A 15,814-nucleotide genomic window follows, 5' to 3' on the forward strand; every position below is an offset into this window, starting at 1 on the left:
ATAATAATAAACTTAACTTGAAGTAGGAAATCTAACCATTCAATTCAGATTTTAATTAAGGCTTGCGCATATGTGTTTATCTGCTGTATGCAGTATGTAAAGATGTATATGTTTATGTGTGCAGGCTATGTGCCAAATGCCAAAAACAGACAATTTTAACATACAAACATATAAAAAATATTTATTACAAAAACAACTTCAGTAACACGTAACATTCATGTCATAGCGCAGGACACTTTGGGACATTTTGGCAAGTTATTCCACAATAAATCAGACAGTCAGGATTATTTTAATAACTGGATGATGGGTTGGTCAGAGTTCATCCTTGACCTGAAAAACAAACACAAGATTTCTGTTAGAAACTTAATAACAAGACGATGGGTGATTAGTGTCATTCTTTGAAACTGTACCTGCCTTCAAAAACACAAAGTATTAGTAGGCTTTACTCTCACCATATGGTGGTAGGTCACCAGGAAGGGAGCTTGATTTTTTTTTTTTTTTTTTTGTATTTGAATATTCTGAATATTCAGATTCAGAGTTTGTATGAATGATATCCAACATACAACATTAACAAATGATATTATCATCAACATCTTCATTACTTAGCTAAGTGAAAATGGAAGAGTAAAACTGGTAGTTTGTCTGTTGTTGCTACTTTGGCCAAGACTCCTTGGAGAATTAAAGGCTGAATTTCAGTGAGACTACACCTGGTTAAATAAAAGTTAAATTAAAAACTAACAACCCCCCCCCTAATTTTCACTCCCAAATTGCAAGGTGAATGAGGAGATTTGGCTGTCTAGCATTCAACATGTAGCTGTGGGAAGGTGCAGTGGCATTTTACAGACACCAGAGGGAGCCATAGATTGCAGGGTGATGAGACCCAGGTTTTGAAACAAAAAAACATTGTGTGAAGTGGAGCCAATAGCAAAAGCACTATGCTGATAGAGGAGCTGCAGGGCGCTGCGTACTCTCGTCCTGTGGCAGGAGCAGGGGAACAGGTCATCGATGGGCTGATCCACCGGCTGCATGCCCTGTCGAACCTTCGGCTCTGACACCTGGAGCTCAGCGTACGCCTGCAACAACAACACTGAACTTCACAAATGTGATAGGTGGGGGAACATCACAGGTCCTGTTAGCTTTGCATGAAGTGCTATTGTCTTGACACACACACAAGATCAGCATAGGACGTGAGCTCAGAAACAGAGTCTCTCTCTCTCTCTCTCTCTCTCTCTCTCGTGAAGTACTACAACCCCTGGCAAAAATTATGGAATCACCAGTCTCAGAGGATGTTCATTCAGTTGTTTAATTTTGTAGAAAAAAAGCAGATCACAGACATGACACAAAACTAAAGACATTTCAAATGGCAACTTTCTGCCTTTAAGAAACACTAAAAGAAATCAAGAAGAAAAATGTGGTTGCTTTTTTCAGTTGCTTTTTTAGAACAAGCAGAGGGAAGAAATTATGGAATCACTCAATTCTGAGGAAAAAATTATGGAATCACCCTGTAAATTTTAATTCCCAAAACTAACACCTGCATCAGATTAGATCTGCTCGTTAGTCTGCAGTTAAACAGGAGTGATCACACCTTGGAGAGCTGTTGCACCAAGTGGACTGACATGAATCATGGCTCCAACACGACAGATGTCAATTGAAACAAAGGAGAGGATTATCAAACTTCTCAAAGAAGGTAAATCAGCACGCAATCTTGCAAAAGATGTTGGTTGTTCACAGTCAGCTGTGTCTAAAATCTGGACCATGTACAAACAACATGGGAAGGTTGTTAAAGGCAAGCATACTGGTAGACCAAGGAAGACATCAAAGCGTCAAGACAGAAAACTTAAAGCAATATGTCTTGAAAACAGAAAATGCACAGCAAAACAAATGAGGAACAAATGGGAGGAAACTGGAGTCAACGTCTGTGACCGAACTGTAAGAAACCGCCTAAAGGAAATGGGATTTACATACAGAAAAGGTAAACGAAAGCCATCATTAACACCTAAACACTTGTTTGTTTGGTGCCGTTCCAATGAGATTTATCAAGACGACTGCCTGAAGAAAACATGCAAATTTCCACAGTCTGAGTCACTGATGATATGGGGCTGCATGTCAGGTAAAGGCACTGGGGAGATGGCTGTCAATACATCTTCAATAAATGCACAAGTTTATGTTGACATTTTGGACACTTTTCTTATCCCATCAATTGAAAGGACGTTTGGGGATGATATCGTTTTTCAAGATGATAATGCATCTATATTATTGTAAACTACATATTAAGTATATATGTCCATGTATGTCTCATACATATATGATAATTATATAGGCATATACACTATATTACCAAAAGTATTCGCTCACCTGCCTTTACTCATACTATGAACTGAAGTGCCATCCCATTCCTAACCCATAGAGTTCAATATGATGTCGGTCCACCTTTTGCAGCTATTACAGCTTCAACTCTTCTGGGAAGACTGTCCACAAGGTTGAGGAGAGTGTTTATAGGAATTTTTGACCATTCTTCCAAAAGCGCATTGGTGAGGTCACACACTGATGTTGGTCGAGAAGGCCTGGCCCTCAGTCTCCGCTCTAATTCATCCCAAAGGTGTTCTATCGGGTTCAGGTCAGGACTCTGTGCAGCCCAGTCAAGTTCATCCACACCAGACTCTGTCATCCATGTCTTTATGGACCTTGCTTTGTGCACTGGTGCACAGTCATGTTGGAAGAGGAAGGGGCCCGCTCCAAACTGTTCCCACAAGGTTGGGAGCATGGAATTGTCCAAAATGTTTTGGTATCCTGAAGCATTCAAAGTTCCTTTCACTGGAACTAAGGGGCCAAGCCCAGCTCCTGAAAAACAAGCCCACACCATAATTCCTCCTCCACCAAATTTCACAGTCGGCACAATGCAGTCTGAAATGTACCGTTCTCCTGGCAACCTCCAAACCCAGACTCGTCCATCAGATTTCCAGATGGAAAAGCGTGATTCATCACTCCAGAGAACGCGTCTCCACTGCTCTAGAGGCCAGTGGCGGCGTGCTTTACACCATTGCATCCGACGCTTTGCATTGCACTTGGTGATGTGTGGCTTGGCTGCAGCTGCTCGGCCATGGAAACCCATTCCATGAAGCTCTCTGCGTACTGTACTTGGGCTAATCTGAAGGTCACATGAAGTTTGTAGCTCTGTAGCAATTGACTGTGCAGAAAGTCGGCGACCTCTTTGCACTATGCGCTTCAGCATCCGCTGACCCCTCTCCGTCACTTTACGTGGCCTACCACTTCGTGGCTGAGTTGCTGTTGTTCCCAAACGCTTCCATTTTGTTATAATAGAGCTGACAGTTGACTGTGGAATATTTAGGAGCGAGGAAATTTCACGACTGGATTTGTTGCACAGGTGGCATCCTATGACAGTTCCACGCTGGAATTCACTGAGCTCCTGAGAGCGGCCCATTCTTTCACAAATGTCTTGTTTCACAGTCTGCATGCCTGAGTGCTTGATTTTATACACCTGTGGCCAGGCCAAGTGATTAGGACACCTGATTCTGATCATTTGAATGGGTGAGCGAATACTTTTGGTAATATAGTGTATGACAAATTTTAAAATATAGCAAAAATGGCCACTTTCAAATATGTTCCATATATTTTTCCAGATATACACATATATGGCAAATATATTTCCTTTGCATAAATGTTAATATATGATTTAGTCATATACTGTTAATCATATTAACGATCCAAATCATACTTGCCAACATTGGGTTGTGAAAAATTGGGAGATTTTTTTTTTTTTTCTTTGAATGTGCTTGCCACCCTTGTGACCGCATGGACATGTGGTAACCCAGCAGCCCTATGCTGTTTGTAGGTTGTGTAGTGTTGTTGCTCTTGCCCAGGGGGGGAGTTGAACCCTGGTCTCCTGTACGGCAGGCAGAGACACTAACCACTGTGCCACTGGGGCTTGTGTGACCTGAGCCAGAAATGAGGCTCTATAAAGCACACAGCATGAGTGACAGTGGTGCTTGGGAAAGAGTTGCCTAAAAGTAGTGGTCAAACAAATGCTTTTATTTCAATGACAGTAAATCCAAGCGGAAAATGTAAGATATCATGAGAAAGGTAAGGCTTTGGGCTTTCAAACTGTGTCAAATTAGTTTAAAACTCCCAAAAAGTGTGTTTCTCCCTCTCTCCCCAGATTCTGGGTTCCAGATATAATGGGAGTATATGGGGGAGAGAGCTGGCACTCCTGCCTCGTTAAGTGTCACCGTTTAAAAAGTTTAAGCTACTTTGCTTTTGTATTTACATTTTTCAAAGCAAACCTAGTTTTCCTTCTACTTTATCCTGAATTTATGCATGTGGAGTGAAAATTGTCTCTCTTGCTCTATCCATCTCGTCTGTCTGAACGCTGAACTGAGCAGAAGACAGAAACCCCGCCGGCAGTATCAACGCTACTTAGTGAGTGACTGAGTGACGTCACCGGCCGCAGGCAGGCCAGGGTCGCCAGATACTGCGACAAATACCCCCCACAATCTGACTTGTTTCCTTCACTGTAAAATTGGGAGATTAGCAGGAGAAATTACTGACTGGGAGCATTGCGGGAGATAGGATTAAAAATCGTGAGTCTCCCGCGTGAATTGGGAGAGTTGGCAAGTATGATCCAAATATACAATGCATGCATGTATACATAATTGCATCATATATGTGCAAAACAAATATGTCTGCCACATATTCACACTTAATGTTCTTAATATATGTGGAAAATAAATAATGTAATCCAGTATATGCACATGTTACCTGATGTCAGAGACCCAATATTTACACCACATATTTGCACACATATCCTGAAATATATGTCCAAATATGTGAACTTATATGTCCCATTATTTAATATATATGTTCATATATGGCCATATATCAGATTTGCGTATGGGTAGAGCAAAAACTGTGAAAACATTCCTTGAAGAAAGACACATAAGGTCAATGTCATGGCCTGCAAATAGTCCAGATCTCAATCCAACTGAAAATCTGTGGAAGTTGAAGAAAATGGTCCATGACAAGGCTCCAACCTGCAAAGCTGATCTGGCAAAAGCAATCAGAGAAAGTTGGAGCCAGACTGATGAAGAGTACTGTTTGTCACTCATTAAGTCCATGCCTCAGAGACTGCAAGCTGTTATAAAAGCCAGAGGTGGTGCAACAAAGTACCAGTGGTGTGTTGAAGTGTTCTTTTGTTGTTTTTTTTCATGATTCCATAATTTTTTCCTCAGAATTGAGTGATTCCATATTTTTTTTTCCCTCTGCTTGGTCTAAAAAAGTAACTGTTACTGACTACCACATTTTTTTTAAAATTTCTTTTAGTGTTTCTTAAAGCCAGAAAGTTGCCATTTGAAATGACTTTAGTTTTGTGTCATGTCTGTGATCTGCTTTTTTTCTACAAAATTAAACAACTGAATGAACATCCTCCGAGACTGGTGATTCCATAATTTTTGCCAGGGGTTGTAGATAAATGCCAAAACGCCACAAAATAACGTCCAATCACATTAAGCAGTGCCACCTTTTGTCCTGCTGAACTGGGATTTTGGTGGAAGCTAGTTGGCTTGTAATAAAATTAAATCTATATTTTGTATGTCTTTGTAATGTCTTTGGTAAGTAGTGACATAAGTGGAGTAATGTAAGCAAACTGGTCATTATTACCAGATAATCCAAGATATGCTGATTGGAAACTTGTGGCAAGAGAAGGCCTCGTGGATCTTGAAAGTATCGGTATAAAGTTTACAACATGCAAACCAACTCAGTTCATTTGCTCCTTTTATTAAGAGTTCTTTTTAAATATATAAATTCTTGCTGAAACAATACCTGGAAAAGTTTGTAGTAGTAACAAAAGATGCTGTCTCCCATGAGGTTATTGCGGGCAAACTGCTGACCTGCCACAGCAATTTTCCTGGCCTGAAAGATGACAAGAATCATAGTCCGGGTTAAAAATAATAAACACCATCACAGCTTGACAGGCACAACAACGAAAATTCAAATAAATCAGACCTTTCTCTCAGAGCCTCTTAGATCTAAAACAAAACATGAACTGATAGCAGAGTTGTGTGCATCCAACATGACAAGGCTTTTCAGATACAGCTCTCGTGCTTTGAATTAGACATTAATGGCAACAGGCAATGTTTTTGCACCGTCATCATCACTCTGACCTCTTCATCGTGGTCGCGGGCCCACTGGATCTTCTCCAGCAGGTCTCCCAGGTCCGCTCTAACGGGGATGTAGTGCTCCCAGGGCCTCAGCTGCTTGTAGAAGTGTTCGTAGTAGCCGGAGTCCTGCTTTAAGACGACGCTGTCTCCCGCCAGCAGGTACGGCAGCCGGTACGCCGCCACTGTGCCGTCTACGTTGATTTGGTACTTGTACTGGAGGTGGAGGGACAATGTAAGACGGTTGGATGTTTTGGTGAGGGACAATGTTGGAGTAATCAAGTTTACCTTCGACTAAAGCAACCCACAAAGGAACACGGTATTCAGCTGAATAAATAATAAAAACAAAACAAGGTTGAAGCTAAAATGAAACTACCTTTGTTTTTCAACTTTCTGAAAGTAGTTTTGAAAAGTTTAATTGTTTTCTATGCAATTTGCTTGCAACTCAATTGGATGCACTTTGTGTTTGAAGAATGGACTGCACATTTAACACCGGCCTTGGTAATTAGTAATCTCAATTTTAATTCCACGGCCGTGTAATGTGCTGAGAATCAACTCATTTTCCATTTACCCATTTGAGCTGTTTATACAATCAGCCCGTTTCCAAGATAATGAGCTGTTTTTGTTTTTTTCTGACACAAAACAGGCAGTCGACAAGTTCCATCAAGTTCAGTTTTAGGCTTGAGATCTTTTTAATGCTTATTAGAATCAAACATGAGACCTGTCAAAATAAATGTCTGCATTACTGGATAAACAACTTGCAACAAAACTCACACATTTTTGCTATCTTGAAATAGAAGCCGTCTCACCTTGAAGAAGTCAAAGAAGGAGACGTGTTTGACCAGCGGCCCGTAGAGGCTCTCGTCGTGTTTAAAGAAGAAGAAGTTGGTGAAGGCGGCGTCAACCATGTTGGGGTGAGCCCTGGCCAGTTTGACCAGCTCCAGACGCTCCTTACAGCTGTCCCGTCCCCTCCAGAAGGCCGTGCCGTTCTTCTCTGGCCATGGCGGCCCCGTGTTGGCCTGCACCGACATCATGTCCAGGCTCACTCTACTCAGGGGACACACAACAGATCCGTCAACTTCCCTAAACTAATCTCTGCAACTATTGGTACAATCAGTAAAAGACAACAGCCCATATCAGATAATAAACAGAAGATCTCGATGCCCAAATTCACTGTAAATGTGCACAGAGACGAGCTCACTATAGCACCAAAATTACCAAACCAGAAAAACGAGTGCAAAAAAAGCTTCTTTATGCATGCCACAATCATGCAAATTATAACTTTTTGGGGGAAGCCTTGGAGCTGCAAGGTCAACTTTTCAGAAACACGTTTAATAATTAAATAAATAGATAAATAAATAAAGCAGCCTTGCTTTAAGCCTCACCACCATGCATTTTTGAGCTTATCTTATGAGCTGTGAAACAGTTCTAGAAGACCAAGGTTGGTAAAAATGTTTTCAGCTCATAGAGAAGCATCATTCCTTATTATTCTGAAATTAAATCATGTAAATGACTAATTTTGGAGTTATGTTTTCACGTCACATTTCACATTGTTTTGTGAGGCAGGCCATGCCGCTCCCCCAAATTACTGTAGCACATAAAAGACCAAAGATCAAAGGTTGTACAAAGACTTTGACAATTCAGAACGGCTGCTGTCATCGCTGCAAGACACAGGCGCTGTCACCGGCACGCAGGAAAGGCATGGGGTTTTCCAAGAGTCAAAACTCAGTCGGTGGATTCATTTTACAGCTGAGACAGGCAGCTTAAACTTGCAATTAGTGATGACAGGGACTATTTGATTGTGCGGTGCTCTTTTCAACACCTTGTTTGATTCGCATGCATTTTTTAAACGATATAGGTGAAAAGACTTGCTGCCTGAGAAACTAAGGCTCAAAAAATTGTAAATAGTTCTCAAAACACAATCTTAGTGAGTCTGGACCAGAGCTTATTAATTTTGTTTAACTTCATAACCAGAACAGCGGGAGGTGCGGAGCCTTGCCTTCCCATCGTCTCAAGCACAGACTCAGTCAGGTCGTAGGTGGGCATGACGATGTCTCGGGTATCGTTGGAGCCGCACCACGAGAAGATGGGGTGGAGCTTCTCAGTGGGCCGCCTCTTCTCGAGCGGCCAGTCACCCAGGTTCACAAAAAACTCCACATCAGGCAGGCGAACCTGCACAAACACAACCGCGCAGGGAGAAAACAAGATGCATCTCTTTGTCTATTTAAGGGAAACTGTCCATTTTACCAAATTTTGAAAATACACATCTGCCATGTCTGTGCCTCTTTGTCTAAATACAAATGAGAAAAGAACTACACTTAAATGGAAGGGACATTTCTGCTGGTTAAAGAGGTGATTACCTTTCTAGTGAGTGACAGGAGGAGGGCGTCCATAAATATTCTGAAGCCTACATGCTCTCCAAACGTCTTAATGTAGATCTAAATGGGAAAAAAACACAATTATATGAACAACTGAACAACTTAAGAATTATTTAAACATTTACCAAAAGTCATGGTGTTGGTTATGAAGAGACTGGCTTTAGTTTAAAGGGCAGTAAAGAATCATAAAATCTGACAACTAATTTGGACTGGAAGGCTATCTAGTTGAGATTCAAATCCTTTTAACATTTCAAACTTGCTCTTTCTCTCACTGTTCTTTCTACCATTTTCAAGAAAATGATTGCATTCAATGTTCAAATCCAAATAATAATTATTATGCCAAAATGTTCTGCAGGCAAAGTTTCACGATATTATACCACATCAGTTTCCACTCTGCTCATCAGTAGCGTGCTGTATAATTAAACCACACAATAGTCTGCAGCTGGAGCCATTCAGACAGGCTCCATGTCTTCCAATCACTTCTAAACGGCAAAGAAAATTGTAAACATAATCACATTTTATCTGATAAAGACACAGGGCTTTGTAGAAATTGAATGGGAACAAGATTAAGTTTAATTATTTATGCATGCAGCTAACGAACAGCATATTTGAACAGCTCCATCAGTGTTTGTCTTGAGCCACTTTCACATGCAGCTACCAGTATTAAACAGGGACATCAAATGATTGAAATTGACAACCTCACTTCTGTATTTCCCAGTGGTGCACTGTATCTTCAAAATGAAAAAGCAAGACATTTGACAGATATGTGATCTTAATGTAGGAAGGCACAAATTTAATATTTTCTTCTCTGTCTGGAGGGGCTGGATCAGTCAGATTCCATATGCCATGCCAGGAGCCGACTCAATAAAACAAAATAAAACAAGTGCCACATCAAATTTCAGCTGAAAACTTGAAATGCTGCCATGTCAGTTTAGCAAGGTAAAAATAAAGAGTTTTCATTCTCAGTGATGTGCCTGAAAAAAAAAAAATATATATATATATATATATATATTCAGCTTGAAATATGAAGCAACCTTGGCCTTCCTACTTTGCAAACTAATATTTGCTTTACAAATCAGACACAGCAAATTCACATGGGAGTGTAAATCACTGCAAAGTAACAAATTATCTGCGGCCTTTGGAAAACACTAGTGCCGCGTGAACACGACCTCAGATGTATCTCTGTTACAACGGCGTGGAGTGACTTCTGCCGTGGCATTGTGAGAAGGTCTGACCCTGCAACACCTGGGGCTGCTGCCTCGGCCTCACGGGTGGGACAGACAAATCACTCCAGGCTCGGACTTCTCCTCGTCACTTTCTGCTGTTATACGGCCCCTACTCATTACCAGCTTGGTGAACTAAACCCTGCCCTTTGATCATGATAGTATGAGGAAAAACAATTCATGGTAGAAGTTTATGGTAATTCATGGTAGAAGTGTACATAAATTACATTAGCTTGCCACATAAAACTTCACTGTTTTCAAGGCCATCACTTTGGCATTACACTTTCTTTACTCAACTGCATCAGAAGTGTCAGTATGTAAAACCTGTAATAAAATCTGTCTCAGCCTGCCAGGAACACACATTGACCAAGACTGGAATGTGAACCATGTAATATCAACCATAATACAAAAAAGGAGCTGCAAACTCCTTTTAATTAACAGGGGTAAAACTCTGACTACCTCAGAATGGCAGAATGGACCTTTAAATTTATTCATTTTTTTCTACATAAAGAACTGAACGGTGCTATAAAAATAGAGTTTTTTACTACAATGAGTGAGCCCCCCCCCCACACCTTGTTGTCTTTAATCGTGTAATGGCAGAGGCTCTGACGCTGTCCGAAGCGCTGCGGGATCTCCTGAGCGTTTCGCTCCGGGTCGACTTGGGGGAACAGAGCCAGGTCGCGGTCGATCTGGGAGAAGGAGGCGGGACAGTGCATGTCGTCCTGCCAAACCGAACCACTGGGCTGGGGACAGTCGCAGCCCTCATGGTAGACTGGGCCTGCAGGAGAGAGAGAGAGACAGAGTGGGACATAGAGGAGAAACCCTCTCACCTGATCATGCACCCTCGAGCTTCAACACACTGCAGCACATTCTGCTGTAGTGATCACTAATGATATGGCTCAGCTGTCACAATGTCACAAACTCACTAGTGAGATTATATTATTTGCACTTTGTAAAGCAGTCGCTAAAAAGATCTGCAGCTCAGAAACAAACAAAACTCTACAGTCATACTTTGTTGTCTTTAAACTTTTACTAATATGCTGCACTATTATTTTACCCAATTACAAACCCCATACCCTGGTCAAATTGTAACATGAAAGAAATGGAAAGTGTAAAAAACTGCAAAAAGTCATATCATGTGGGAAAAGTTTTATGCTTTTATTTCTTATGACTGTTTTATGATAGCATAAGGGACACTGTAGGGGGAAAAAATAACAGGGTGGAGTGGGGTGGTTGTATTTTGAGGGGAAAAAAAACTCAGAACTTCCAAGATTCAAGTGTTAAATTTCCGAGAAAAAAATGCATTTCCTCTCAGGTTAAAGTGATAAATTTACAAGAAAAAAAAATGAAAATTGTGAGATCATAAAGTCACAAATTCGTGAGAAAAAAATCAGAAAATGTGTTTCCTTTTGTTACTTTTTTTGTCAAGGTATTTTTACTTGTGCCCGTTTTTTTTTTTTTTTTTTTTTTTTTTTTTATCCAGGCATTCTTCAATCTGTCTACAACAAACTGAATTCTGTTCTTTACAACACAGAACAAAATGTGGCCTACAATTTCAGAGTGAAGGACTCAGGGTTAGTCACTTTATGATTCAGGTTTACAAACGAATGTTGTCTGCGGTGTGACGGGTACCTCAGACGTGTAAATCTATTTGTATGTGGATTTGGCTCCTCGTGTCGACATTTGCCGTCTGTGTGCCTCTGATGAAACTGTTTTACGTCCCGTCATCCCAAATGAAATCCCCCAGCAACCGTGGACGTTACACTCTACCTTTGAGAAAATAGGGAGACTTGGCGACGTGTGTGTTCCCGAGCAGGACGTGGATGTGCAGGTCGCTGTAGCTGGCATACATCCTGTAGCGAACCAGGAAGGAGCCGTCCCGCCGGTCCAGGACCTGGATCCAGATTCTGGTGAACTTCTCCACTGAAGACACAATCTTCACCTCGAAAGTCTTCTCACCGGGTGACGCTGTCAAACTGCAGAGGGGGGAGATGGAAAGTGTGGTCGTGTACGTCTAAATGTCTGGAGAGGAAGACTATCATTACACCGCTACGCTGGAGTTTGGGGTTTTACTGGTGAAGGTGTAACTGCGATTCCTGAAGTGGTGACGACTATTTAACACAAAGTAAGACTATATTCAACACTACACATCATATCCCTGCACGCTCCAGGAAACAGGCTGATCAAGTGAATGCAAGTGAACATTTTAATCTATAATTAGGTAGTCAATTGAAAACAAATACACATATACAGTGGTGGAAAAACGTTTTCGGACACCCTTAAAATTTTACACAATCTCAAATATTATCATGAAATATTTGTGGAAAAATCTTTTTTGTGTTTCAAAAAGTGTGGCTGCATTAGACAGACACAAACAAATACAAAATATATTAATTTGTTTATTGTTTACAAGAAAAACTAACAAAACTAAATTCTTGACAAATTCATCTGACCACAGAATCTTCTTCCAGTTCCTGGCTGTCCAGTTCTTGTGTGCCTGAGCCAACGACACCGGGCTAACCTCTGTCTCTCATTGATCAGGGGCTTCTTGATAGCCTTGCAGGACCTTAAGCCATGATCTTAAAGCCGGTCACGTACAGTGCGGGTGGAACACTGGACACCAGTTTGGTTTGACCACTGCTTCTCACTGCAAAAAGTCAAAATCTTACCAAGAGTATTTGTCTTATTTCAAGTAAAAATGTCTTATTTCTAGTCAAAATATCTCATTACACTTAAAATAAGACATGATCAGCTCAGAAATAACTTGTCTTTAGACAATTTTCACTTGTTTCAAGTGAAAATTTACTTGAAACAAGTTAAAATTTGCTAGAAACAAGAAAAATATTCTGCCAATGGAACAAGCAAATTTTTACTTGTGACACAAGTGAACAAGCAAATTTTTACTTGTGACACAAGTGAACAAGTAAAAAAAAAAATTTAATACTTAAATTAATCAATTTTTTTTCCAACCCTAGAAAACATGGCAGGTTTCTGGCACAGCTTCACAGCGATGACATGCTGCTGCTGTGCTGCATAAACAACACAAGTACCAGACCTGAATAGTGTAGTGTTTGGTGTCAGGTGTGAATGGGGCTCAGACACAGACAGGTGCCTTGGGACACAAAAACACGAGCTAATATGACACCCGGCGAGTAACCAGACACAGAGGACGGGGCTCCTTTGTCGAGCCCAGGGCAGATTCTAAATCAAAGGAGTCGAGAAGACCGAGCCAGAAAACATCTTCCTCCTCGGGCCCCAGCCTTTCACCGTCAGCTGGTGTTTACTTTCAACTTTCATAATACACTAGACACGAGTGAGGCGCTTACTGCACTTTCCTTTCATTGCAGCACGAACGATCATAATCAGGACTTAAGGGCACATGGAGGACCAACACGGAGGAAAGTGGAGGCTCCTGTGACACCAGAGGCTGAGATGGGACGTTTACCTGATCATCAGAGTGTCTCAATGTATTTTATCATTACTACCTCCTTGAACAAAGATGGAAGAATTAACAAATCAAAAATAACTACTTGACAACTCTGTCAGGAATCTGGTGCACAGTTACCATTCCTTGGCCCAAAGTATCAACTGATTATATTTCAGTGATGATCGAGACAATTTTTTTTCTCCACAAAGTCTGAGATTGTAGTCTTTCACACACTGCATCACATTCTTGTTGATTTTTCCAACCCAGAAGACAAATTACAATCAGAGGCGTCAACTTTGTAAGTGTTCAGTGTTGGCGGAGATTTGCACTCAACGCTGCCAAAACTAAATATTACGCAGGTCCTCAAAGCCTCCAGGATCAGGGCTAAACTCCAGAGGGCCTTTCAGTGTTATTATAAAACTATTCTTCAAAAATGAATATCTATTCTCCCCTTTGTTTGGTTATTGTATTTAGGCTTGGCTGATATAACCATATTAATGGTTAAAGCTGCATACAAGAAAAAGGAAAATTTTCAGAACTTTCTGCACTGTCTTAGATGTTCCATAATCTACATTAATGACTATTTATTAAAATATCTTGTGTTTAAATTTATTATGAAAGCACTAATAGGCATCCCTACAATACTGTCACATTAACTTTATCGGGGTGTTCGTTTTTGTTTTTTTGTTTTTTTTTTTTTTTCATATTGTCCAGCCCTAAAACACATTAATAAAATCATAGTATTAGAGCAGTGTTTGCCTCTACAACAGCTCTGTGCGCCTTAATTTTGACAGCAATTTCATATTGGACTTAAAAAAATAATAATAATAATAATAGCACATCAGAGACCAGACAAATGATTATGAGTGCCGCTATCTTTTTATAATCCTTGTTTATAGTGTTTATATTGCTTACTGCTATTTATCATGTGTATACTGTATATTTCTTCTAAATTTGCACATTGACCTACCTCTATGCACATTTTATACACCCATGCACACGTTTTTTTTTTTCTGTTTTTTTTTTTGTTTTGTTTTGTTTTGTTTTTGCACATTGCTTTTTGCACACTGGGTTGTACTTAGGTTATTCTGTTGTACTCAGATCTTATTCTGTTGTACTTAGATCTTATTCTGTTGTACTTAGATCTTATTCTTTATTTCTATTTTTTTATTTACTTAATCTGTAATCTGTGGATACTGCTGAAAAAAATGTGAATTTCCTGCGGGATGAATAAAGTATCTATCTATCTATCTATCTATCTATCTATCTATCTATCTATCTTTTACGAACAGCAGTGAACGCAGCACGTCTTGCCACATCACATTTCCAGCAAGTATTTTCAGGCCAAAGCACACCTGGTACCTGTAGGTTTGAACAAAGACGCCACAGAGGAGCTACTCACTTGGTCCCTGAGCTGTCCGCCGCCTGGATGAAGAAGAACCGGGCCGGCAGGACCATGTTGGGCTCCAGTCCGGGTCCCCACACCAAAGTTTGGGCAGCGCTGGGCACGGCGGCGGCCGCAGCCCCCGGAGCTCCGGGTCTGACGGCTCCCGGACAGTTCAGCAGCAACAACCACCAAAACACACTAAACACACTAAACCACATGGTGTCGCTCCGCTTGACGCTGTTATTTCAGATTCCGCTGCCTCCTCTTTAGTTGTTTCCACTCCCGAAACTCGCCATTAACTTACCGGGTGTGTTCCCGTCACCGGAGGAGGCACATACCGCTACGTCTGCTGGTCAGCCCACAACATTTTAGCTCATTGTTTTGTTCAAAAACACACCGTGGCGCAGGTGGTGCTAATATCTGTAAAATTACATCGATATATTCAGTAAATCCGCAGTGTCTCTCCCGTTATTCCCAAAACGTTCATTTCCCAACTGTCTGCCCTGGACACGGTGAACTGCCGGGGGGCGGGACTGTCGCACAGAGCGCTGCCACCTGATTGGTCACTCCCCGCTGCATCTGGAATCGATTGGGTGAATAATCTCCGAGCGACAATCCGATTGGACGGAAACCCGGAAAGAAGAGACTAGAGTTTATGGAGGCGGTTTCCTTCAACAGCGACGGATTTTTTTTTTTTTTTTTTTTTTTTTTTTTTTTAACCTGTCGGATGGTCATTTTTACCCCGTTGGTTAGGGTTGGGTTAGGGTTAGGGGTGGGCATAAACTGGACTAAGATTAGGGACAGGCAGTAGACAATGAATGTAAATCAGTTAGGTTATAGGAAAAAATATCTCATCCTGTGGTTTTTCATTCATTTTTTTGTTTTGCGTGTGTACATACATATACATATACATGTGTATGCATGCATACACTCAGTGGCCACTTTATTAGGTCCACATGCACAATCTAATCCGGTCCAGCTGTTGTGCCATAAAGTTTCCTCTCCTGCTGCCTATGATACTCAGATTGTCTTGTTGTCACGGTAACAGAGGTGTTCATTCACTTCTGTGTTTGGCATTGAGCTCATAGTTAGTGCTGCACTTTACTGACAGCTGTTTCCACTATTCTATTAGACCTGATAAAGTGGACACTGAGTATGTGTGTGTGTGTGTGTGTGTGTGTGTACAAGAATGTGTTGATGAATATGCATACAGCTCTTCTGTCTGGCAG

At 41.0% G+C, this 15,814-nt stretch overlaps 2 protein-coding genes across 2 annotated transcripts in view; both read right to left on the reverse strand.

Annotated features, from left to right (window-relative positions):
* Nucleotides 1-153: 153 nt before the first annotated feature.
* Nucleotides 154-15,120, reverse strand: poglut2 (protein O-glucosyltransferase 2). Its single transcript, XM_030080731.1, has 10 exons — nucleotides 14,601-15,120; nucleotides 11,542-11,747; nucleotides 10,344-10,549; nucleotides 8,531-8,608; nucleotides 8,170-8,342; nucleotides 6,980-7,217; nucleotides 6,177-6,386; nucleotides 5,836-5,925; nucleotides 969-1,073; nucleotides 154-330 (listed from the first exon to the last, which is right to left on the reverse strand). The coding sequence occupies exons 1-10, from the start codon at nucleotides 14,801-14,803 to the stop codon at nucleotides 313-315; spliced, it is 1,527 nt and encodes a 508-aa protein (XP_029936591.1). The 5' UTR covers nucleotides 14,804-15,120; the 3' UTR covers nucleotides 154-312.
* stxbp5l (syntaxin binding protein 5L) overlaps nucleotides 1,220-15,814 on the reverse strand; it is a 240,638-nt gene continuing 226,043 nt past the window's right edge. Inside the window, exon 31 of the mRNA XM_030080730.1 lies at nucleotides 1,220-1,232. The gene's annotated coding sequence lies outside the window, so the exon portion shown is untranslated. The remainder of the gene's footprint in view (nucleotides 1,233-15,814) is intronic.

Source organism: Myripristis murdjan, chromosome 21, assembly GCF_902150065.1.
Source record: "Myripristis murdjan chromosome 21, fMyrMur1.1, whole genome shotgun sequence".
NCBI lineage: Eukaryota > Metazoa > Chordata > Actinopteri > Holocentriformes > Holocentridae > Myripristis > Myripristis murdjan.